Genomic DNA, 25,220 nt, shown 5'->3' with positions numbered 1-25,220 from the left:
ATGCATTCCTGAAACAATCTCTTCATTTCAATAGTGCTCTTCCCTGACAGCACCTGTTCCCAATTTATGTTACCCAGTTCTTGCCTAACAGAGTTGTAATTATCCTTCCCCCAAATATAAACCTTACTCTGCCGAATGTACCTATCCTTTTCCGTGGCTATTGTAAAAGTAACAAAGTTATGTTCGCTCCCACCAAAATGCTGTCCTACCAACAGGTCTAACACTTGGCCCGGTTCGTTGCCAAGCACCAAATCCAAAGTGGCCTCTCCTCGTGTTGGTCTATCTACATACTGTGTCAGGAATCCTACCTGAACACACTGAACAAAATCCATTCCATCTAAACTATTACAACTAAAATGTTTCCAATCAATATTTGGAAAGTTGAAGTCACCCATGACTACAACCCTGTGACTTCTGCACCTTTCCAGTATCTGCCTCCCAATCTGCTCCTCTACTCTGCAACTGTTAGGAGGTCTGTAAAAAACCTCCAACAAAGTGACTGCTCCTTTCTTCTTCTGGACCTCAACCCATACTGGTTCTGTAGACATCTCATTCTCGAACTGCCTTTCAGTAGCTGCTGTACTAGCCCTGACTAACAATGCCAGTCCACCGCCTCTTTTTCCACTCTCCCTATTTCTTTTAAAGCATCTAAATCCCGGAACTTCCTACAACCGTTCCTCTCCCTGAGTTACCCAAGTTTCTGTAATGGCCACATTGTAGTTCCAAGTACCCATCCATGCTCTAAATTCACCTACCATATTTCTGATACTTGCAACATTGAAGTATACACACCTTGAGCCATCTCTGTGTCCACAATTAGGCTCCACCGACCACATTTCTTTATAAACAACCTCACTCTCTGTTGTGTCTGTTGGAAGGCTGAATACCTCATCCTCTGAATTATAAATCCGGTTCCCCACCCCCTGCCAATCTAGTTTAAACCATCCTGTATAACTTGAGCAAACCTCCCTTCCAGGATATTCATGCCCTTCCGGTTCAAGTGCAACCTATCTTTACTGTACAGGTCTCGCCTTACCCAGAATGTGTTCCAATTATCCACATAAAGGAAGCCCTCCCTCCTACACCAGCCCTGTAGCCACGTGTTTACCTGCAGTCTCTTCCTATTTCTTAGCTCGTTACCACGTGGCCCTGGTAGTTATCCAGAGATAACTACCCTGTTTGTCTTGGACTTCAGCTTCCAACCTAATTCCCTGAATTCATTTTTCTCATTCTCTGTCCTTTTTCTACCTATGTCATTGGTACCGATATGTACCATGACTGCTGGTTGCTCACCCTCTCCCTTAAGGACCTTGAAGACACGATCCGAGACATCACGGACCCTGGCACCCGGGAGGCAACATACCATCCGTTTATCTCGTTCGCGTCTACAGAACTGTCTGTCGGTGCCTTTTATTATCGAATCCCCCACTACAAATGCCGTCCTATTCTCCCTACTTCCCTTCTGTGCCACAGGGCCAGGCTCAGTGCCACAGACCTGCCTTCATATTTCTCCAAAGTCTCTCCAATACGCTGACAGTTTGCAGGTGGATGATCCTGAGTACTGCTTCATCGTGATGCACTTTTGAAGATAATGCTTTAAAAACCTAAGCAAACTTAACTACCTGTAATAAAAATAGAATTCTTGTAAGACCATAAGATGTAGAAGCAGAAGTAGGTCATTGAGCCCATCGCATCTGCTCCATTCCATGAGACTGCAGCTAATTCGATGATCCTCAACTTTCCTGCCTTTACTCAATGACTCTCAATTCCCCACTGATTAACAGCCTGTCTGTTTCAGCCTGAATATACTTAATGACCAGCTTTGACAACCCTCTGCGGTAAAGAATTCCACTGATTCACTATCCTCATCTCTGCCTGCGATTATTACCTCTTTTTGTGAGATCATGCTTTCTGGTCCTAGGGCCTTCCAAAAGGTGAAACAACCTCTCTACACCTAACCTTCCAATCTTCGACGAATCTAGCATGTTTCAATAAGATTGCATCTCATTCTTCTAAACTCCAATGAGTACAGGCTCAGCCTAATCATCCTCTTCTCATAGGGCAGTCCCTCCATCGCTGGGATCAGCCTGGTGAATCTTCTTTGCAAACTGCCTCCAATGTCAGTATTTCTCCTTTCATCAGGAGCCCTGGTATGCTTCATTTAGCAATTTGTTAAAATTTACCTTTGTGGATTTTCAATCGTAAGTCCCAATTTGTCCATTAGGACTTTTTTTATCATAGCTAAAATGCTAAACTTTAGTGCCATGTACACCAGTTATAAGTTCAGATTCAGACTCCACTTTTCATTATTGACGTAAATAGCTCAAGACAAGAAATCTCTTGCCTCACCAGACGCACCTCAGTAGAAAGGCCGTTGAATGAAGCAATGACCTTTTGGGGATGGGACAGTTGATAAAAGATTGAGTCCGTTTTGATGGCCCTGAAAGCTGAGCATTAATGACCGCTAAGGCAGGGGTGGGGAGAAAGAGTTCCAAGGCCAGTTTCCAATCTCTGGGTCTTATTAGACCATATTAGACCCTTAAGGCATCGCTAAAAACCTCTTTGTTGGTGGTACATGCCAAGAAAATGTCTTGAAAAGAAATTAATACAAATAATTAATTGACTTTGGCAGCAGTTCCTTCTGACATCATCTTTCTCCAATTGTAAGTGAGCATTGGTGACAGCATTCTCCATGGAGAGTTACCTTCTATCTCTCTCTTGCACTCCCTCTATCTCTCACTCTCACCCCGGCCCCTCACTTTCGCCCACTCCCTCACTCTCGCCAGCCCCCCACCCTCACTTTCGCACCCCCCCACCACCTCCATTGGCGTTTATATCTTCCATACCAACTCTACCCAGTATCAACCACATGGAGATCTCAGGAGCTAGGCTGAAATGAAATAACGAAATCCGAAAGCTCCAAGACAACCTTCACTCTGCTTTTTTTCAAAAAAAAAGTTGCCAGTCTATTCAAAGCTTATAAATATCAAGTGGTTAATCCCTTATAAAAACAAGCAAGCTTTAATTCTTGTCCCAAATCAAAGATGATGACCCTTCAATCGTTTCTTTGTCAAATTTAAACTGTAAAGTTATAAAATCATGTGGGGCATGGATAGGGTGACTAGCCAGGTCTTTTCCCCAGGTTAGAAGAGTCCGAAACTAGAGGCATAGGTTTAAAGTGAGAGGAGAAAGATTTAAGGGACGTTTAGGGGCAAATTTTTCACGCAGAGGGTTGTGCATGTATGGAATGAACTGCCAGAGGAGGTGTTGGAGGTGGGTAAAATTACAGCATTTAAAAGGCATCTGGATGGGTATCTGAATAGGAAGAGTTTCGAGGGATATGGGCCAAATGCTGGTAAATGGGATTAAACTAATTTAGAATATCTGGTCAGCATGGATAAGTTGGATCAAAGGGTCTGTTTCCATTCTGTACATCTGTATGACTGTTTAACTCAGGATCTCCTTCTGAAATAAATGTGGCTTTTGGAAATCAGCAAAGCTTTTTCATCAAGAACTACAAGGAAAATGTCAACTAAGAAGTATTCAAACTACTAGAGCAGGGACTTTTCTGAAATTTTTTAATTTCGTTTTTATTTCTGTTTTTCAATGTTTGGATATTTAAGTAACTTTAATATCATGACAGTTTTGCAGTCCACCCACCTTTCCAAGAGTGTTTATATCTCCATAAATTTGTAACTGCCACATTGTAGGTTATGGCTTATAGAGCAGTCCAGAAGAAACCTCAGCCAGCCCCCTTTTCCCTACGCACAATAATTGGATCTGTCAGACACAGAAATTACACCTGCCATTTTGAGTGCTCCTTGGTTCTTCCTGACTCTGAAAATTTGAGCATAAATCTTTGCATTATGTAGCCCCCCTGTCACCCTCACTTAGTTAGAATGAATGACTCGTTTTAAAATATGGTGCATGTAATAGATCTCTACTCTTAAACGTTTCCATGTATTTATAGGAGCCTGTGAGCTAACTTACTGCTTGCGATCATAAATTTAGCTCCTAACGGTTCTGTGACTGAGCTTTCCAGGCCATCAGAAGCAGAATTGCTCTAATTTCTACCCCAATTCCTGGAGTGAATGAGACAGCAATGGCACCTAAACCGGCAAGATTCAAATTTATAACAGCATTAGCTGCAACAATTATTCTGATGTCAGTGTAAATTTGTTTAAAAATGGGTTTCAACTTTTCTTTTTGAACACAGCATTTCCAATGAACAAGATAATAAAATGTGAGGCTGGATGAACACAGCAGGCCAAGCAGCATCTCAGGAGCACAAAAGCTGACGTTTCGGGCCTAGACCCTTCATCAGAGAGGGGGATGGGGGGAGGGAACTGGAATTTATTCCCTCTCTGATGAAGGGTCTAGGCCCGAAACGTCAGCTTTTGTGCTCCTGAGATGCTGCTTGGCCTGCTGTGTTCATCCAGCCTCACATTTTATTATCTTGGAATCTCCAGCATCTGCAGTTCCCATTATCTCTGATTTCCAATGAACATCTGAGTCTTCCTTCATGGTAGTAAGAAAAAAATTATTGGCTAATGAATTGCTTTTCTCTATTCCAGTCTCAGCAGTTCAATAGAATTGTCTCTTTTTATGCATTGTGATTGATTTGTTATTGACTGTGATTTTTGTTTTTACCTTTTCTATGTTCCTGACATCATAATGCTTAGATAGCTTTCTCCCCTAGTACCTTCTCTTTGCCCCTTACGCTTAATCAGGAATGTTCCTGGCCTTGCAAATCATCTTTTCCTACCATGCAGGAAATGGCAGAAAATGGCTACTCTGTAGCAGGAGATGATGTCCAGCCGAAGACTATTACATCCCCCATGTCTGAGAAGAAAGAAGGCAAGCAGCGAGAGGACCGGCGACCAATAACAGTGCACTTTGGGCAGGTATGTAGTTAAATTTTCCAACAGATGCATGGAGTTGACCTTGCTACAAGGACCAGAGTAATTTAATCATTAAAATGTGGCATTTTATATCATGCCATGCTGCCTTTTAAACCTTTTTCAAGAGTGAACGCACATAAATGAAATGATTCCTTTTCTTATGCTTCTCACAATTTCTCTTCCTTTTTATTGTGTTCTTTGATTTTTCTTATTTAATTGCCGAGTGCACTCCAGAGCTGCTCATTTAGTCTTCCTTCATTTCTCTATACTCTGTTCCTTATAAGAATGATATATGATGAACTGATGTCAGTGTTAGTTAAGCGTTGAAGCTCATATTAATGGGGAAAAGCAGTTTGTGGGAATTTCAGCATGTTTCCCAAAAAATACAATCCTTGTAATTGTTTGAAAAGCACAATCCAAAAGCTCTGCTGAGATTTCATGGTGAAAATGTGCATACATTAAGCTATTATTAGTGATATTTTATTAGACATCAGCAGTTACATTAGGAATTTTTCTAAGAATTGTTCTTAGACCAGCATTTATTGCCCTTCTCTCCTTCCTTTTGAGGAGGGTTGGGGTTAGGGTTAACAGTTTATATCCGTGTTGCGTTATGTCTTCCCAGGCTATCTTTGTTGTTCTGAGTGGTGAAAGTTGTGTATTTTGGACATGCTGCTGAACAGAACTTGACTAATTTTTGCCTTTTGTCCAGTATATGGCACACACCGCAGCTTTGGTGTGCTGGTGGCAAAAGGAAACTCAGTATTTAAGATAATAGATGGGTGTTATCAAGTGGACTGCTTTACAACGAGAGGCATGGGTAGAGTCGATAGGCAGAGACCTTTCCCCAGGGCAGGATTGACTGCCACGAGGGGTCATAGTTTTAAGGTGTTAGGAGGAAGGTATGGAGGCGACGTCAGAGGGAGGTTCTTCACCCAGAGAGTTGTGAGCGCATGGAATATTTTGCCAGTGGTAGTCGTGGAAGCGGCGTCATTAGTGACATTTAAGCGACTGCTGGACATGCACATGGACAGCAGTGAATTGAGGGGAATGTAAATTAGGTTCGGTTATTTTTGGATTGGGATTATTCCACGGCACAACATGGTGGGCCGAAGGGCCTGTACTGTGCTATACCTTTCTATGTTCTATGTTCTAAAACAGATGGAGTTGGGCTTTTTGAGTGTTGTTGTAACTGCACTTATCCATGCAATTGGAAAGTAATTCCATCACATCCCTGATTTCCCAAACTGACTTCTGCAAGCTTAGGCATCTATGTAGCTGGACTGATTGAGTTTCTGGTCATTGGCAAAGGAAGATTCAGTCATGCTCATATCGTTGAATGTCGTGAGAATGTAGTTAGGTTCTCTATTTTTGGAGATGGCAATTACCAGATGCTTATGTGTCACATTCTACTTCATGTTTGTGCTTTCATGTTGTATCTACAGTCATTCCTCCTTATGTGAAGATGGTTCCATTTCTGAGAACCCCTGTAAATGATGGAATTTGAGAGTGCAAAGCCTGTTAAAAATGCAGGTCAAAAATGGCGGATATGCGCATTTGCCCTTGGACGTTGAATTTTGTTGCTACTTTTCTGGCACAGACACAGAAGATTTATGTATGGTTGGCCGTGTATTTTTATCTGTTGAAAAATCATGTACCACTTTGAAATTTATAAAGAAGTTTAGATTGACAGGTTTAGATTGGCTGACAAAATTCTCCTAGGATAATATGCAATATGTGTCATATTTTAAACTAGACTACTTTAAGTTCAACAGAGACTTCTCTCATTCTGTACAAAAATAACTTTTGGAACAGGAATTTCAAGATGAGTGTGACCTATTATCCAGAATATTGTGGGGAACTGTGGAAAAAGAGTGGAATTTTATGATGTCTGAATTAGAGAGTTTAATTTATCTGGACAGCCTTTTAAAACCAGCAATAATAAGCATTCATAAGTCTTTTATCTATCTTCTTTCTACAAACTTGTGAATTTTCAATGTATATATGCTTTAAAAATGAAGTAAAACAGCATTTGTTGAAATAAATGCAATTCTTCTGAAGTGATTAGAAACTTAACATTGTGCTAATCAACTAACCTCATACATTAATCATGCAATCTGCTGAATTAATTAAAATTTGGTTAATAATTTTAAAAGTATCCACTTCTACTTCAGCCTCTCATCCTCCTCCTCTTTGCACTTCTCCTTGTATGAATCCTTCCTAAGGGGAGAAGCAGCAAAACAGACAGCTTTCATTAGCTCTGGTGAACAATTGGCTAAAGGTGGTCAATTTGGGTATTTAGTTATTGAGGAAAATTTGAAATAGATTGAAGGGAACAGAATGTGATCAGACTGTCTCGTGAAGTATTATTTGTAGGACAGGTAGATGATGTGCTGATAATAGAAATTAGCATTGGTGGTTATAGAATAAATCTACTATATATCCCTGTTCCATTAAAAGTTTAGAGGTTGGTTGGCTCGCCGAGCTGATTTGTTGTTCCGCAGATGTTTCATTACCCTGCTGGGTAAACATCATCAGTGCAGCCTCCGACACTTCAAGGTAATGAAACATCTGCGGAATAACAAACCAGCTCGGCATGCCAACCAACCTCAACACCTACAACCCAAGCTACAAATCTACTCCAGAACCTTAGACATTAAAAGTTTAATAACTGCACAGTAGCCCTTCTGGAGATTAAGGCATTTCCGCTGGTGCACATTTAGGATTGTACTGGTGCCACGTATTGCCAAGTTTGTGCACACTTCTCTGCTAATATCTGATGTCTGAGAAATTGATTGAAACTAGATAACTCATTTCATTTAATACCTTGTAAACAATAGACAGAGCAGTTGACTCATTCATAATTTCCCTTTAGCTCAAGTCACGCCCAAATCAAAAGACTTAGTGAAATCTTATTGCACATGTTCAAAAACTGAAACCGCAGAGACAACAGAAAATAACATTGTGCCAACTTTAGTGTGCATAGCAATGAGTCGATTTTACAGTATGACAACAAAATGTGTAAAGCAAGGGGAGCAGGGTAATCAATGCAAACAATAAACCTCAAAACAAAAACATCTAATAATGAGTTTAGTTATTATATTGTATGCACATTATTTATATTAAATGTGCAGCACATTTATTTGTAAAGTAAAAACATTCCATGCAAAACTGTTGTTTGTAACAATTAAAATTTCCTTTGTTCTAACTTATTCAGCATAATCTCTTCCCAATGTTAACATGCTTAAAATGTTGAGGATTATATTGGCTAATTCCAAAGAGATTACCCTTCTTTTTAAGTGCAGGTGGACACCTTTTTAGGCTTTAACTAGCAGCTTGAATTATGACACTGAGCAAATGCTTTCTATCTCTTAATTTCAAGTTATTTTTCCCAACACTCAAATGTAAACAAACAGTGTTATAACTTGGTTACTTCCGCCAGTTGTTTGTTTGAACCTGTTGTATGTGCAGATACAACTCTTATAACCTCAAAAGTTCATTGAGGAGCTATTTTTAATTAGAAGATTTACCGTAGTTGTTTCAAAAGATATGTTGTACATTTCATTTCCTGGTGCTTGACTGTGTTTCTGTCCATTTTATAAAAGTATTGATTTACCAATTTGTAGAACATGTACATAATTTTGTATTGTTCTAAATCTATTTTCTTTTCTATTTCATGTTTTATGTTGCTCAGGATCTTTGTTTTTTGGAAAGTTTAAAAGTAAGGGGTAGAAGTTTAAAAATGAGAGGGCTCCCATTAAAGATGGAGATGAGCTTTAATTTTCACTTCAAAGGTTTTAATTTGTGGAATTCTCTGCCCCAAAGATCAGTGGTTATAGGGATATTTAATATTTCAAAATCTGTGTTGTTTAGATTCTTAACTGACGAGGAAGACAAAGGGATTAGAGGTTAGACAACATAGTAGAAACCTGAAACCGATCAGCCATAATTTTATCAATTGATTGAGCAGGCTCAAAAGGCTAAGTGTCTAATCCTAATCCTAATCCTCCTCCTAATTTGTATGTTCATATGTATACCATAGAGGTTTATTTGTTGAACTCTTACTCGCTCTTCCTGTTGCATGAAAATTTTCTCTTTTTTGAGTGCACATAAGCTAAGGCCACTGATTTTTGAAATAACAAGTGTAATATGTAATTTCATGTGTTTTCCAAGAAAAATGCTCATTGTTGTAGTTGAATTTTGGCTAAAATAACAGTTGATATTTATGGATCGAAAGCATTTTCTCTTTTATCATAAGTGACGCTGCTTTTAAAAGCCTATAAAGGCATCCACCTGTGCATAAAAGGAGGGATAACCACTGTTGGACTGCAACAAACCTCGGCATCTTAGGTGTGTTAAGTTCAAATACAGATAATGCTGTTATTGTTAGAATAAAGGAAATTTTAATTGTTGCACATAACGATTTTGTATGGAAATGTTTTATTTTACAAATTAATGTGTTGCACATTTAAAATAACATGAATACAAAAAAACGGACTCGATGATTGGAGGTTTTTGTTCCCCTTGCTTTATGCATTTTGTTATCAGACTATAAAATCTACTCATTGTGCCAACCTCATTATGCATAGAAAAGTTGTTTTTTCTGTGTCTCTAAGGTTTTTTTTTAACATGTGCAGTAAAATTCCATTGATATAGTCTCTAGATAATCAAGCCTGGTGAATGCAATAACAATTGGATAGTCAGTAGAATGCAAATTGTTTCATAGAGAGATTGATACTAGAATTCGCCTAATTCAGCATGTAGGGCAATTAATGAAAATATTCTAGTTTTTCAACAGAAAATAAATAAGTTCTGCTGACTTCTCATTTCCCTGCTGGGTATATTGATTTGTGAATGTGTAAACACTGGCTGCATTTCACATTGTATGCACATTATCTCATTGCCAGAAACTGCTCTGGCCCTATCAAACTTATGCCTCTGTTTCGAATGTTTGACTCTCAGCAAGTTTAGTTAGTATTCGTATATGTGATTTCAGCAGTGGAGTCTCTTTTATTTTTGTCTTTGTGCGTGTGCTTGCCAATTCTGTTTAACGTTGCGAAAGCCTAACCACAAAACATGAAGCTGAAGCTCTAACGTGTTATGAAGGATATATACGTTAGCATAATTGTGTTGAGACAGAGACGCACACATGCGTTTAGTGAAAGCAATATATTTTCATTCAGAGCAATAGAAAAAGATACACCCAAAAGTGGAGCTAACTAATTGACTTTCTTACTCTGGTTGATTTATATTATTTGACTAGTACTTATTCAAATTTTCTTGAACATTTTTATTTGATGTTTGATTTACTGGCTGCCATGAGCTGTGGAATACAATGTACATGTAAAAGTGTAGACATAGCAATAAAACTGCATTGAAAACTGATGGGACTTTATGCAATTAAAGTTTGTTGAAGTTCATATGTATGTCATTGCAGCTGAGAGGTGTAACTTTATAAAATGCAAATTAGATTCCATTAGTAGCAAACAAGCTGGAAAAATATTTTTCCAAGCAGAATTTCAGGTTTTATTAAAAACTGAAGACAATAGTTATAATATTTTAAAGCTTTCCTATGCAGATGATGAGACAAGCTTTTTTTTTTAATCATTTGTCAACTGCTTAATACATCTGCCAGCATTATCCTGGTGTGCGCAAACAAGACAGAATTTTAAAAATGCATGCATGTGGATGAGGGTCAGGCCCCGTGTTTTTCTAATACAGCAGGTTCGCTGGTACAACTGTAGAAGTAGATCTAACCAACAGCAGTGAGATGCCTTAATTGAGACATGCTGTCAAAGTGACAAACATATTTGCATAAAATGTATTTATTTTCACTGTACCGGCCTGCAGTTTGCTGTTGGTTGAACATTCTTAATCAGCTTTTTCTAACTGAGCCTGTGAAAGCTGTTCTATCCATTGTGCTCTTCTACATTGCATGACAGTTTGTCCAAAGGGGGAAGGGACAAAAATCTGTTTTTTTTTAATGCTGCTGTTTTTGCCATTTTTGTATTAAATCAGCTGGCACATTTACAACCCAAATGCCATCAGACTTATTTTCTTGGATAGAGCACATGAAAAAGCCATGCTTTTACTGTTGCCTTTACCGTAACTGTTCAAAACAGTTTTCAATTCTGCACATCTGTCACAGGTGCCATGATCTTAATATCAATATTCTTTGAAAATTAGACGTTACTTTTCAAAAAGTGATGAGCTTCAAGTCAAAGAATGAGTACAGACAGAAGTAAGACTATGGGCAATAAACAGCTTTTTTTGCAATTTGATTCAGAAATCTTCAGTATCTATGTATAATGGGATAGTAGGGTAGCAATGTTGACTGCATGTTTTTGAAAAAATATTTCCGCTAGATAGCTTAAAAGATTCAGCGTATAGCTTCTCCAATTTTAGACTCAGTTTTTTGGCAATGTTTCAGTAATTGATATGCATTCTTGGAAACCTTGTGACTATAGAATTTCATCAGATAGTAACTGGTGTGAAGTCACTTACCCGAGCTTAAAATAGTACCTGGCATCCTCTTAGCTGAATTATTTTTCTCCTGGTCGATCTCCAGTTAAATTTCACCTAGAACGAGCAATATATTTTTGAAATTAATTGTTATTACTAGATGTTATTCATACTGTTGCTGAGTTCCATAATCCCTTAAGTCAAAACATGAATGTAGTTGATGCAAGAGACTTAGTCAACAGTGGCAAAACCAAAGTGTAATATCAAGTAAAAATAATGGCCTTCAGGCATCTGACATATTTCTTCCATAATCACAGTATTGACAAGGTTGATCAGTTTAAAACAGAGGGATAAAATTTATTGAATATGGGAAATACTAATCAGATCAGGCAGCATCTGTGGAGATGGAAGCACCGTTAAAAGACTGGATTTCTTCTTTTTCTGGGTTGGTCTAACTCTCATGGCCTATAAAAATTCAAAGTGAGACCCAAATACAGAACCTCTGTCCCATTTCTGCTCAATTCCATTTATTAACAGTGTGGTAGTTAGTGGTGAATGCTTCACAAAGATTGTAGATCTGTGCTCCCCAGGGTCGTTTTAAGTTAGTACTGAGTTCAAGCACATCCTACATTCATGGTTCTAAGGGCTTAACTACAGTGTGGAATGAATTTAGAAAGTACACATCAAACAATCTTAAGTGGCACATAATATCTGTTTCAGTCTCTAAAGTTTTTTTAAATCTGAAGCTTAAAATGGGGAGTAAAGAGTTGTAGCTCTGAGTTGTAATAGAGAAAAGGAGACATTTGCTGCTGAAGCTCTTTGATAGGCCATCTGGTCTAGCTTAGTAAAATAATTTGGCCGTTGGTTCCTGTAGTTTTGGTTGTCTTAATTCAAATTCTTGCTTTTATTAGCGCCAAGCCGATTATGAATGTTTGGCCACATTTCAAAAGCTCTGTTTAGCACTCCTCCCATTGATGTATTTGAAGAGGCCATGAAAGGATGTGATTAATGAGTATAAATTTGTTTATTTTTAAAACACATTGACTAATTGAGAGTATTTAACATTTTCAAATGGGTTTCACGCATAAGGGTTGCTTTCTATATAAAGCATGAGTGAGAGCACACCTCGGTTGTTAGATTTGTATCTTCATCTGCACATGGTTCCTGAGGTCCACCTGTCATGATTGAGTAGCTCATGGAGGAGGACTGGGAGTGGATGAGAGCAGGTAAGGGCTAGGGGACCTAGCTGCCTTTTAAACAGCTAGGCTAAGATCACAGAGAACCAAAGTGAGCTTTCTAAACAGCCCACTTCAGCATGCTCCCCCAGGACTGCCTTTGAACTGCCCTTAGAGATTATAGGCAAGATTTCACCTTGACCCACCTCCTCAGAATGAAAATAAGATGGGTGAGATCTTTTTTTTTAAGAAACAGGAGGGCTAAGCCTGGAAATTTCCTGACTTGAGCTTCCTACTTCAATGGTGCCGATCCAGGGCAATGAATTTCAAGTTGATAACTTTTCATTAAAACTTGTGCATCTACAGTACTTTGCTTTATACAAAATACAAAGTTCTAGTCAATTGTAAATAGCTTGTGCAACCTGTCAAACTCAGAAGGCCAACTGTTCAAATATGTCTTTGTCACACTCACATTTTATGGCAACTCAATTTATTTATTCATTGGAGAATATGTTCAATTCAAAATATTTCTCCTCTGAGTAAAGTTTGAATTTTTCATAGATATCAACTTTTAACTTTCATTGTCGATCATTTTTCCCACACACACACGTACAGTACAAACTTTTTCACATTTTGAAGCAATGAATGTTATTGAAAGTATTGAATAGATCTTTTCAATGCTAAATATTCACTGTAATTTCCAAATTTCTTTGAAGATATAGCAATTGCATGTAGCAAAATATTAATTTAATTTTGTGAAACTGTAAATTTGTTGTTCACTAAATAACCCCAAACATTTCAAACTTGCATTTCAAGTATATACATTGGTTCACAAATAACCCTGGAATTCTCAAAGGACCTGAATCTGGTGACTTCTGAACATTTGCAGTACATTGTCGTAGTTCAAGATTATCCTGGCAGTAAATTCTTAATACTGGAAATAATACAACAGATTGTACAACTGAACTCAATTTGCTCCTGGCTCAGTCCCAATCCACATCTCTGGAGTGATATATTATTATATAATCCTTGACTGAAGGTTTCTTTGATTGTTGGGCTTTTCATCAAAATATTTAACAGCTGTTATTTTTTAAACACGATCAATACTTTACATTTTAATTTTTAAAGTACGTGTTTATATAAATGTGAGAGAAGTTCAAGAGAAAGTTAATTCTAAATGGTTACAGTGACTTGCATTTATTCAGTTCCTTAATGTTTTAAAACATCAGGTGCCTTATTAGAGGAAAAAAAAATGATACCAAGTCACATAATGATATAACAGGATAATGAGTAAGGGCCTGATCAAAGGCAGGTTTTAAGAATCATTTGAAAGGAAGGAAAGAGACATGGAGATACAGAATTTTATACCGAGGGATTTTTAAAGATTTATTCATGACGTGGGTATCAGTGACTAGGATAGTATTTATCATCCATTCCTCATCTTCCTTAAGCTAGTTGCATATAAAAGTCGACCACGTTCCTGTGGATCTGGAATCACATGTAGGCCAAACTAGGTAAGGATGGTCAATTTCCTTCTAAGTGACGTTAGTGAACTTGCTAGCTATTTATAACAATCAACAATAGTTACAAAGTCCCCATTAAACTAATTTTTAAATTTAATGGATCTTTTCAGAGTGAATTTGATAGGTTTCTGCCTGGTGCTGTGGTTTCCTTCCACAGTGTTAAGATGTGCAGGTTAGGTGGATTGGCCGTGGGAACTGCAGGGTTATATGGATGCAGTGAGGGTCTGGCACTGGGAAGGGTTATGTTTGGAGAGTTATGCTGACTTGATCGTTAGATTGGCCTGTTTCCGCACTGTAGATATTCTTTGATTTATTTTCACAAGCTGCATGGTTGAATTCAGACCTGTAATACCAGAACCCAAGGCCTAAACAACTAAATGTGTGGCTATTCAAAGTGGGGGATAAAGAACATTGGGAGTGCAAAAGAGTTCAGGGGTGCAGAATCCTTGAAGGGCTATAGGGCTCAATGAAGCTGCAGAAGTAAGCTGAGGAGGGTCATGGAGGGAATTGTTGGCAAGAATTTTAAATATGAGTCATTCTAAGCACTGGTGACAGTTGTATTACACAATCAACTGTAATGATCTTTTAAAAATAGTGGTTGTCATTTTGCCCTCCACTGGTATTGGAATGAAAGCTGTAGGTTCCTCTGACCCTTTTTGATTTTGGTCTTATTTTGAAGGACAGAGAACCAGTGATCAGAGCGTTGTCAATGTATCTTTGCCAATTGTTATTTTTAACAAGTGGCTAAAGTGAACATCTGCTAAAGGGAATGTAACTGCACCAACTTTTGTGAAATTGCCAGATGCTCACCTGATTTTTCTTGCCACGTGAAGATATATTGTTGGCTAATGGTAATTGAATGCATTTAACTTTTTTGCTTCTGTGAGAATGTTTTCGACGGCAAGTAATTCCTTTTTTAAATGCTGTGATCATAGAATTTTTAAAAAGTACCCAGCAGAATAATCTTCCCTGAGATATCTCTTTGTGGAGTTCCATTACTAACAGAAGTTGAATAGCTTAGGTAATAACGTTCTGATGCTACGATATTGTATTGTTTGTATCTGTATTGTTTCTGCTGATTGTGGTTGAATGCCTCATGAACGTGCAGTTTAGGCTGGTGAGATGTCTTTTTATCCAGCGGTACATTTATCCTTCATCAGATAACTAGATTGTTCTGTTTTCTTTATTCTTCCATGAAATCTGGGCGTTTATTGCTCATCATTAATTCCTCAGAAGACAGTTGAAAGTCAACCACGTTGCTGGGATCTGGAGTCACATGTAGGCCAGACCAGATTAGATTGGCTGCTTTCCTTCCCAAAACGACATAATGTCATTATTTGACATGGTCACTAGCTGTAGCTAATTAGACAAGCTTTTTTGTTAATTCCAGAGCTTTATTGAATTCAAATTCCACGAACTGCCATGGTATAATACTTGTAATAAGGGACAAGATCAGTAAGTTAGAGAGAACATTTTGGATCAAAGGATCAAGGTAAAGAATCAACTTTTGTGGAACTAAGAAATAGCACAGTCCAGCAAACATTGGGGAGAGTTGTTAGCACCCTGCTTGGTTGCTTGTAACATTGGGCATGAAGTTGCATTTAACATAAGTAATACAATAATGGATAACTTCAATTTACAAGAACTGGACAAACTCAAATCAGCATTACTCCAGGGAAGGATGAATTCATGGAGTTTGAGATTTGTTTTAAAAAGCCACCAGGGATCAGCACATTTTAAATTTTGTGATGTAAGTGAAAATGATCATCAAAAAGAGATAATTAATAATCTGGCTGTTAAAGAGCCTTTGGGAAATAGTGACCATAACATAATGAAATTCTAGATTGTTTGTTTGAATGTGATGTTGTTTATTCTGAAAGTAAGGTCTTAAATCTGAAGAAGAGAAACTATAAACATATGAGGGGCAGATTGGCTGTGGTAGATTGGTAAAATATGCTAAAAGGTTTGGCATAAGATGAGCAGTAGCTAGACTTTAAAGAAAACAAAGTGGTCTGCGACAGATATGCATTTCTCTAAGGTACAGACATCCAATGGGAAGCATAAATCAAGCATGGCTAAGGAAAGAAGTTAAAGAGTAGAATAAAGGAAGTGACTAACAAGGATTTGAGAAAAAGTTGGAAGCCTGAGGTTTGGGAGCAACTTAGAATCCAGCAAAGGATGGCCAAAAAAACTGGTAAAAGGGAAATCAGACGTGGGCAATCTAGTGAGGAACCTGTGTGGACTTTAGGGATGTAAATAGGAGAATTGTAGGTTAAATACAGATGAAGGCAGGAGAAATTATCTTGAAGAACAGGCAGAGAAGCTAAACAATTGTTTTGTGTCTGTCTTCACAGAGGTATATGTAGAAAATCTCCCAGAAATACTAGGAAAGCAAGAGATTTGTGAAATTGAGGCACTGAAATAAATTGGCGTTCATAAAGATGCAGTGCTTGAAAAGTTAACTGGACTGGAGGTTGATAAATCCCCTGGACCAAATGAGCCACGCCTCAGAGTGTTGAAGGAGGTAGCTTAGGATTGTAGATGCATTGGTGATTATCTTTCAAAATTCTGTAGATTCAAGAAATAGTCCTGTGATTAAAATATAGCAAACATAACCCCAATATTTTAGAAATGTAACAGCAAGAATGTGGAGAACAGCAGACCTTTTGGTTTGACAGATGTAGTTAGGAAAATGCTAGAATCAATTATAAACTGAACACATGGTAGGTATTGGTAAAATTGGATTAACATGGCTTTATGAAAAGGAAAAAGGAATTCTGTTTGACAAACTTGCTGTAGTTTTTAGAACTTGCTATTCATGGGTGTATTTGGATTTTCAGAAGACTTTTGATAAGGTTCCATACAGGAGGCTAGTAAACAAAATTAGAGCACATGGGAATACTGGTGATATACTAGTATCGATTGAGACTTAGTTAACAGAAAGCAGACAGTAGGAATAAATGGATCATTCTCAGATTGACAAGCTTTTACTCGTGAAATACCACTAGGATCAGTGCTAGGGCCGACACTGTTCACCATTTATATAATTGTGAATGTGGGAGTCAATTATAATATTGTCAAAATTGCTGAGGACAGAAAACTAGGTGGGAAAGTAGGTCATTAAGAAGATGCAGGGAGATTTCAAGAGTACTTGGACAAATTAAGTGAATAGACAAGAACATGAGCAATGGAATATACTATGAATTAGTGTGAAGTTATCCATTTTGGTAGGAAAGACAGAAAGACATAATAGACTGGATTTTCCAATGGCCAGGTAATGGTTTGGTAGCAAATGCACATGGAAACCCTGAGGAATCTCCTCCATAGCAGACACTGCAGGTATTGCTCAGGAGATTGAAGAGTCTGCTGGTCAATTTCCCTACACCCTCCAAAAGTCTCCATTTAAATTATAGAATTCTTCCATGGAAATTAAGTAAGTAGTTACTCAGGAAAAGTTAGACTATTAAACATGCAATCTCACTCCTGTATAACGACTCAACTGACACAGACCTCCCTCTCAAACACCCAACTACCTTCCCCAGAACCTTGTGTGACACTCCTGGACACGACCTGCCATTCGTTCTGAACTCTTCCGATCTCCCTTCTCACACCGTAGACTTGAACTCCCTGCCTCTCTCTCTTCCCCACCCTGGCATCCTCAGGTCATATTTACTTTATGTACTTGATGTTTGACAGCAGCTGACAGTGTGTTTGACTGTGATTCTGGATGCTTAAGCGTCAGGGTACAGCCGCCAACTGCTTTGAAAATGCATGGTTTGACTTTCCCAATGGTTCTGCACAGTACAAGTACTGTCAGATTGGAAGTACAGCTTTGTATTTCTGATTGGAATCTCGTCTCTGAAGTACTGAACTTTCCACTTTCACAAAAAAAGGTCTGGAGGGGAAATCTGCGTGAGGTTGCCACTCCTTGGAAAACCCAGCCCAATATCTCTTCACTGGTGAAAGCTTGAAAGGGTTCCTGTCTGAAAAGGCCTGGGTGTCCTTGTTCATGAGCCATGAAAAGCTGGAATGCAACAGTCCCTAAGGAGAACAGAAGTAAAAATGTCTTGCAACAGTTGTAAAGAGCCTTGCCGAGACTGCGCCTAGAGTATTGCGTACAGTTTTAATGCCTTTACCTCAGCAAGGGTTTACTCTGGAACCAGGGGACATAATCTCAGAATAAGGGGTAGGTCATTTAAGACTAAATGACTATGCATGTACTGTCAGCTTGGAAGTACAGCTTTGTATTTCTGATTGGAATCTCCTCTCAGAAGGAGAGGAGGAATTTCTTCACTCGGGTGATAAATCGTTGGCATTCCCTACCCTAGAGAGCTGAGGAAGCTCAATGATTTAGCATGTTCAAGACAGAAATTGGTTTACTAGAGACTAATGGGCATCACAGGATATGGAGATGATTTGGGCGAGTGCATTGAGGTAGATAATCAGTCATGATCTAATTGAATAGTGGAGCTGACTCTACAGGATGAATGGCCTTCTCCTGTTACTATGTTTCTAAGCAGTAGCTGCTACTGGTAGTGTAAAAGGGAGTGGCCTAAGATCACTGAGGGACCCAGACCGCAGCAATGGACTCATGGGAAAGGGTTTATAAGAGAGAAGGCATAGATGGGTCAGAGGCAAGCCAAGCAGCGTTCATTTTAAGCTGCCAGTCTCTTAGCCAATAAAGATCTCTGAATGAGCCCTACATGCCTTTGAAAGAGGGACCATCTCCCAGAAGGTCACTGGCAAAACCACTAGGAGGCTGTACTGCTTCAATGTAATTCCTGAGCCAGGACAAAATTCTGGAGAGCTCAGAATAATTAGGGCCACTTGGTTCAATGATGATGCTAATTGCCATGCTGCTGTAAGTGGGTGCGTTCTGCTCATAGGCCTGTTGTGGCCTCCAACTTAACCTCAAGAGGTATCTACTCCAGGAAAATGATGTTTGGCTTCTCCCATAATTAAGTGGACCTAGTTGCCATGATATGTAATACATATAACCTCAAAAAGAGTACAAAATATCCTTAAGCTCAATAACCACTGACCTGAGCAACCCTGCAATGGGTTGGAAACTTTTTAAATGTTGCCTCGCTTGTCTTGTTCAGTTTTATACTTGTCACAGAAATAGTTTTCTTGCAGAGCTATGGTCTTCAAGTCAGCACTCAACATTTCTGACAGACCACGTGCATTGGGTACTTAGACATTGAGTATGGACATATTGGATGCCTGCATAACTGAACAAGACATTTTCCTTCTCCCTTCATCTCCAGTTTTTTTAAGCCTACGTTTTCTAGTTTCCTAGAAAGAAGCAAAGGAGTACTATAGGGACCCTATTAGGAGCTCCCTAGTGCTGCGAAAAATGTTCTAACCTATAATGTGTTTCATCACTTAAAAATGAAATATTCTATATGAATGATATTCGCACCTAGCTTTCTGAACTAAAGTGATGTGCAGGTGCAAGCTCTCAGAGCTGTAACAATGGGGCAATTAATTATAATTTTAAAAATGGCTCTGTGCATTAATACAGTCTTAAGATTGGCAAAGCACCAGAATAATGGTGAGAATTTTACTTAACCTGTAGAAGCTATCAGCTGCTATATGGGAATTTCTGTACGTTCTAATGCATGGATTGGAATATATTCGTGCAGATTTTTGACAGGAACAATGTTGTCTGTTGCTTAGGTTGTATAATCTCTGATATTTATTCATGACAGCATAAGTCAGTTGTAGAGGTTGAGATGACAACGATAAAACATTTTTAAAGTGACATTAATTCGATCCTCCAATATATTAATGCCTTGTAATAATCTCTTGATATCATTTATCTCTTTTGCTGTGTCAAATTCCTGGATCTCTCTCTTGAAAAGCACTGCGGGTGTACCTACACTACATGGACTGGAGCAGTTCAAGATGGTAACTCATCAGCAGCTTCCCAAGGTTAATCAACAATGGGCAGTAAATACTGGCTCAGCAAATCACAAGAGCAAATAACAAAGACAGTTTTCTTTCCAAGATCTGATAATAAGTCATTAGCTTAACAGGTCTCTGACCAAAAAATGATATATGATATACTACAGTACAGCACAGGAACAGACCCTTCAGCCCACCAAGTCTGTTGGCTTTCCTCATCAATGACAACTGGCTGTTTTGAGTGCACCAATTTTAAGTGGAATGCTTGTGCTAAGAATACCAAGTGATTGTAATAAAACCACAACATAGGAGCAAAAGCAGGCCAATCAAGTCTGTTAAACCATTTACTAAAATTAATGGCTGATCTGATAATCCTCAATTCCACTTTCCTGCCTTTTCCCCATAACTCTTAATTCCCTTGCTGATTAAAAATCTATCTCAGCTTTGAATACACTTAATGACACACCTCAACAGTCCTCTGCAATAAAGAGTTAATCAAAATCGTTAATTTCCAAGAGAAGAAATTCTTCCTCATCTCTACCTTAAATCTGGAACCTCTTATTCTGAAATTGTACCCTCTAGTTTGAGACTCTCCCACAATTAAAAACAACCTGTCCCTGTCTGTGCTGTGAAGTCCCCTAAGAATCTGTGATTTTCAATACGTTTGCCTCTCATTTTCTTGTGTTCCAGCAGTACAGGCCCAATCTACTCATCATCTCCTCATTATCAGGTATTAACCTAGTGAACCTTTTCTGGACTGCATGCAATGCCAGTGTGTCTTTCCTTACACACGGGACCCAAAACCGTTCTTGGTATTCCAGCTGTTGTCTTGACTAGTGCCTTGTATAGTTTCAGCAAAACCTCCCTACTGTTAGACTCCAATCCATTAAAGTAAAGGCCAACATTCTATTTAATGTTCCTATATCTCGCTGAACGTGGATTCATAGTTTTCTGCAGTGTTTCTCCAGTTAAATAATATTACCCTTCTAGTCTTCCTGCTGAAGTACATAACCCTACATTTTCCCACATTATATTCCATCTGCCAAGTTTTTGTCCATTTGTTTCACCCTGCGCAGACTCTTTGTTCTTCCTCACCACTTGCCTTCCCACCTGTTTTCATATCATATGCAAACTTGGTTATAGTACATTCAATTTCCTCCTCCAAGTTGTTAAGATATATTGTAAGTAATTGCAGACCTGACACTGGTCCCTGTGGCACACTTTTAGTTATGGCTTGCCATCCCAAAATGTCTAACTGGCTGTCTTAGAGTAGTTAGCCATAACTCTTGTCCATGCTGATTTACTACCTCCTACACCATCAGCCCTTACTAAGCAACCTATTGTGTGGTTCCTTCTTCCTTCCACAGCCAAATCATGTTTGTTTGTATTTTTTTAATAAAGTTATTCATGCCTCCAATCTCCAAACTCACCCTCAACTCCATGGTCCTTGTAATTTCCCTTTCAGCCTTTTCCCATTGCAACGAAATTTGTGAATCTCAACTGCCTGAACATGACATTCTCACTGGCAGCTAAACGTGGTCTGGTTGTAAATTGCCCAGACAGAAATTTATCCCACCGTGTTTGTCGAGATTCTGGATCTGTATTTAGCTTGTTCTCGGTACTTTCAGACTCTTTGGTAAATTTTAAGAGTTTCTCATAAAAGATTTGACTTTGCATCAGTAAAAGTCAGAAGTTCCCAACCCTGTAGAACAGAGCTTTAATGGCATCCCAGATAATAAAATGTGAAGCTGGATGAACACAGCAGGCCCAGCAGCATCTCAGGAGCACAAAAGCTGACGTTTCGGGCCTAGACCCTTCATCAGAGAGGGGGATGGGGTGAGGGTTCTGGAATAAATAGGGAGAGAGGGGGAGGCGGACCGAAGATGGAGAGAAAAGAAGATAGGTGGAGAGGAGAGTATAGGTGGGGAGGTAGGGAGGGGATAGGTCAGTCCAGGGAAGACGGATGGGTCAAGGAGGTGGGATGAGGTTAGTAGGTAGGAGATGGAGGTGCGGCTTGGGGTGGGAGGAAGGGATGGGTGAGAGGAAGAACAGGTTAGGGAAGCAGAGACAGGTTGGACTGGTTTTGGGATGCAGTGGGTGGAGGGGACAAACTGGGCTGGTTTTGGGATGCGGTGGGGGAAGGGGAGATTTTGAAGCTGGTGAAGTCCACATTGATAGCATTGGGCTGCAGGGTTCCAAAGTGGAATATGAGTTGCTGTTCCTGCAACCTTCAGGTGGCATCATTGTGGCACGGCAGGAGGCCCATGATGGACATGTCATCTAAAGAATGGGAGGGGGAGTTGAAATGGTTTGCGACTGGGAGGTGCAGTTGTTTATTGCGAACCGAGCGGAGGTGTTCTGCGAAGCGGTCCCCAAGCCTCCGCTTGGTTTCCCCAATGTAGAGGAAACCACACCGGGTACAATGGATGCAGTATACCACATTGGCAGAGGTGCAGGTGAACCTCTGCTTAATATGGAAAGTCACCTTGGGGCCTGGGATGGTGGTGTGGGGGCAAGTGTAGCATTTCCTGCGGTTGCAGGGGAAGGTGCCGGGTGTGGTGGGGTTGGAGGGCAGTGTGGAGCGAACAAGGGAGTCGCGGAGAGAGTTGTCTCTCCGGAAAGCAGACAAGGGTAGGGATGGAAAAATGGCTTGGGTGGTGGGGTCGGATTGTAGATGGCAAAAGTGTCGGAGGATGATGCGTTGTATCCGGAGGTTGGTGGGGCGGTGTGTGAGAACGAGGGGGATCCTCTTTGGGCAGTTGTGGCGGGGGCGGGGTATGAGGGATGTGTTGCGGGAAATGCGGGAGACACGGTCAAGGGCGTTCTCGATCACCGTGGGGGGAAAGTTGCGGTCCTTAAAGAACTTGGACATCTGGGATGTGCGGGAGTGGAATGCCTCATCGTGGGAGCAGATGCGGTGGAGGCGGAGGAATTGGGAATAGGGGATGGAATTTTTGCAGGAGGGTGGTTGGGAGGAGGTGTATTCTAGGTAGCTGTGGGAGTCGGTGGGCTTGAAATGGACATCAGTTACAAGCTGGTTGCCTGAAATGGAGACTGAGAGGTCCAGGAAGGTGAGGGATGTGCTGGAGATGGCCCAGGTGAAATGAAGGTTGGGGTGGAAGGTGTTGGTGAAGTGGATGAACTGTTCAAGCTCCTCTGGGGAGCAATAGGCGGCGCCGATACAGTCATCAATGTAATGTAGGAAGAGGTGGGGTTTGGGGCTTTTGTAGGTGCGGAAGAGGGACTGTTCCACGTAACCTACAAAGAGGCAGGCATAGCTGGGACCCATGGCCACCCCCTTTGTCTTTAGGAAGTAGGAGGAATCGAAAGAGAAGTTGAGGGTGAGGACGAGTTCGGCTAGGCGGATGAGGGTGTCGGTGGAGCGGGACTGGTCGGGCCTGCGGGACAGGAAGAAGCGGAGGCCCTTGAGGCCATCTGCATGTGGAATACAGGCGTATAGGGACTGGACGTCCATGGTGAAAATGAAGTGTTGGGGGCCGGGGAATTGGAAGTCCTGGAGGAGGTGGAGGGTGTGGGTGGTGTCACGGACATAGGTAGGGAGTTCCTGGACCAAAGGGGAGAAAATGGAGTCCAGATAGGTGGAGATGAGTTCGGTGGGGCAGGAACAGGCTGAGACAATGGGTCGACCAGGGCAGGCAGGTTTGTGGATTCCCCCCCTCTTTTGAAAATAAAATAAAATCTAGTGTGACGTAAATTCAGTACAAATATTCTATTGCAATGTCATGCTGAATGTCTATCGCCATTCAAATGCACTGACCACCAGAAAACTGTAAAGTGAACCTAGAAATCTGTAAGCAGCTCCATTACACAACGCATCTTCAATATCCAGAGAGCAAGTTTAGAAATCATACTGGTGCTTTTAATGTTACTTATTGCAGATTACTGTTTGAAATACCCAATTTTATGTAACTCAGTAAGGCTGAAAGTTTGGAAGAGTGACTTTTCAAAAAGTCAATTATTCATGAACGTGACATTTTCTTCATTGATTCTTAAAATACAGTCTCCACTGTTTCACCAAATGTAAACTTGGTAGCAGTGGATCTTAGATTGGAAATGCAAGGTCGTCAGCTGCCTAGTTCTTGAAAAGTTAAAAATTATGCAGTCATGTGCCAGAGGTGCCCTTGAGGGTTTTATGCTCTGAATTTCCAGCAGTTGGACTTCGTTAGGAGCCTGGCGTTGTTTAATAAGGAGGTTGGACTGCTGGCACCTCCACTGCTTATTTGTTCTCAGAGGGCTCCAGGGCTGCTGCAGTAAGCAGATCGGCCAGAGCTGATCATTACAAGGGCATATGCTGCCATGAATAAAAATGTCACAGAATTTTTGTCCTAAGCAGTGGAAAATGTCACTCCTGTCAAACAGATATTACAGGACTACTGTGTAGTCAGTACAAATTGGTTAGTTGCATGTTCTGAGTTTTTGACATTCATAGATTAAGTCTGAAGAAAAAACAATGTTGACCTATTTATCTGTTATTGCTGATGTATATTTTTTTGCATGTAAAAGCATTTGTCAACTACTAATTAAAAATTTTTCAGTAAAAAGTGAAGTAGGGTGATTTGTTCATGCTGACAATGAGTATTTGACTAACCAATACAACTGGGATATATTGCAGGTGTTTTCTGTAATATCCCATACACTGATAATGATCCATTGATAATGAGCTTTTTTTTAATGGCTCACGATTTGTCCATTCAGGGCCCAGCTTAAAACCTTCAGCTGAAGGAAGAGAAATACGTTTAAATATTTAAGTCAACAGATGAGCGGCGTTAGCTTTGAGCAGGCCACTGAGAGGTAATGGACCTTAACAAAGTCATAAGTTTTGAACTAGACTTGACAATTCATCCTCTGTATCCTTTCAAAATATATCTTAGGCTCACTGAGCTTAAACAAGGATCAGCAAATGCTGAATATTCATGGATATCTCCCAGTTCTTGGAGACAGTCAATTGTACGTAAGCAAACTGAAGTTAAATGATGAGAAAGGAAAGGATATGTCACGCAAATATGATGTGACAAAGCGTATTGGAGGTTATTGTCAGGAAAATGCGTATGGTGTGTTTTATTAGAACCAGTCTTATTGGATCCTTTTGTATTTTTAAACCAAGCACTGGCACTTAATAGACTATGCCACCTTTCAAGCAAGGGGCCACACAGATGTGTGCGCTATGATCAAGCCAACAATTGCTGGGCCAGCCACCGACGAATCTGCTTTACTGTTTCCATCAACTTGGTCCC

The 25,220-nt window shown here is 39.9% G+C and overlaps 1 protein-coding gene across 5 annotated transcripts in view; it reads left to right on the top strand.

Moving 5' to 3' along the window:
• The window catches only part of LOC125465413 (DENN domain-containing protein 1A-like), a 522,997-nt gene that overhangs the window by 445,376 nt on the left and 52,401 nt on the right, over positions 1-25,220 (top strand). For all 5 annotated transcript variants that reach the window (XM_059638169.1, XM_048558890.2, XM_048558889.2 and 2 more), the window contains exon 19: positions 4,773-4,904. In XM_059638169.1, the coding sequence (XP_059494152.1) occupies positions 4,773-4,904 (132 nt within the window). The remainder of the gene's footprint in view (positions 1-4,772; positions 4,905-25,220) is intronic.

Source organism: Stegostoma tigrinum, chromosome 29 (genome assembly GCF_030684315.1).
Source record: "Stegostoma tigrinum isolate sSteTig4 chromosome 29, sSteTig4.hap1, whole genome shotgun sequence".
In the NCBI taxonomy this organism is placed as follows: Eukaryota; Metazoa; Chordata; class Chondrichthyes; order Orectolobiformes; family Stegostomatidae; genus Stegostoma; species Stegostoma tigrinum.
Note: the sequence above shows the minus strand (reverse complement) of the source record. Positions and strands in the feature narration are given on the sequence as shown.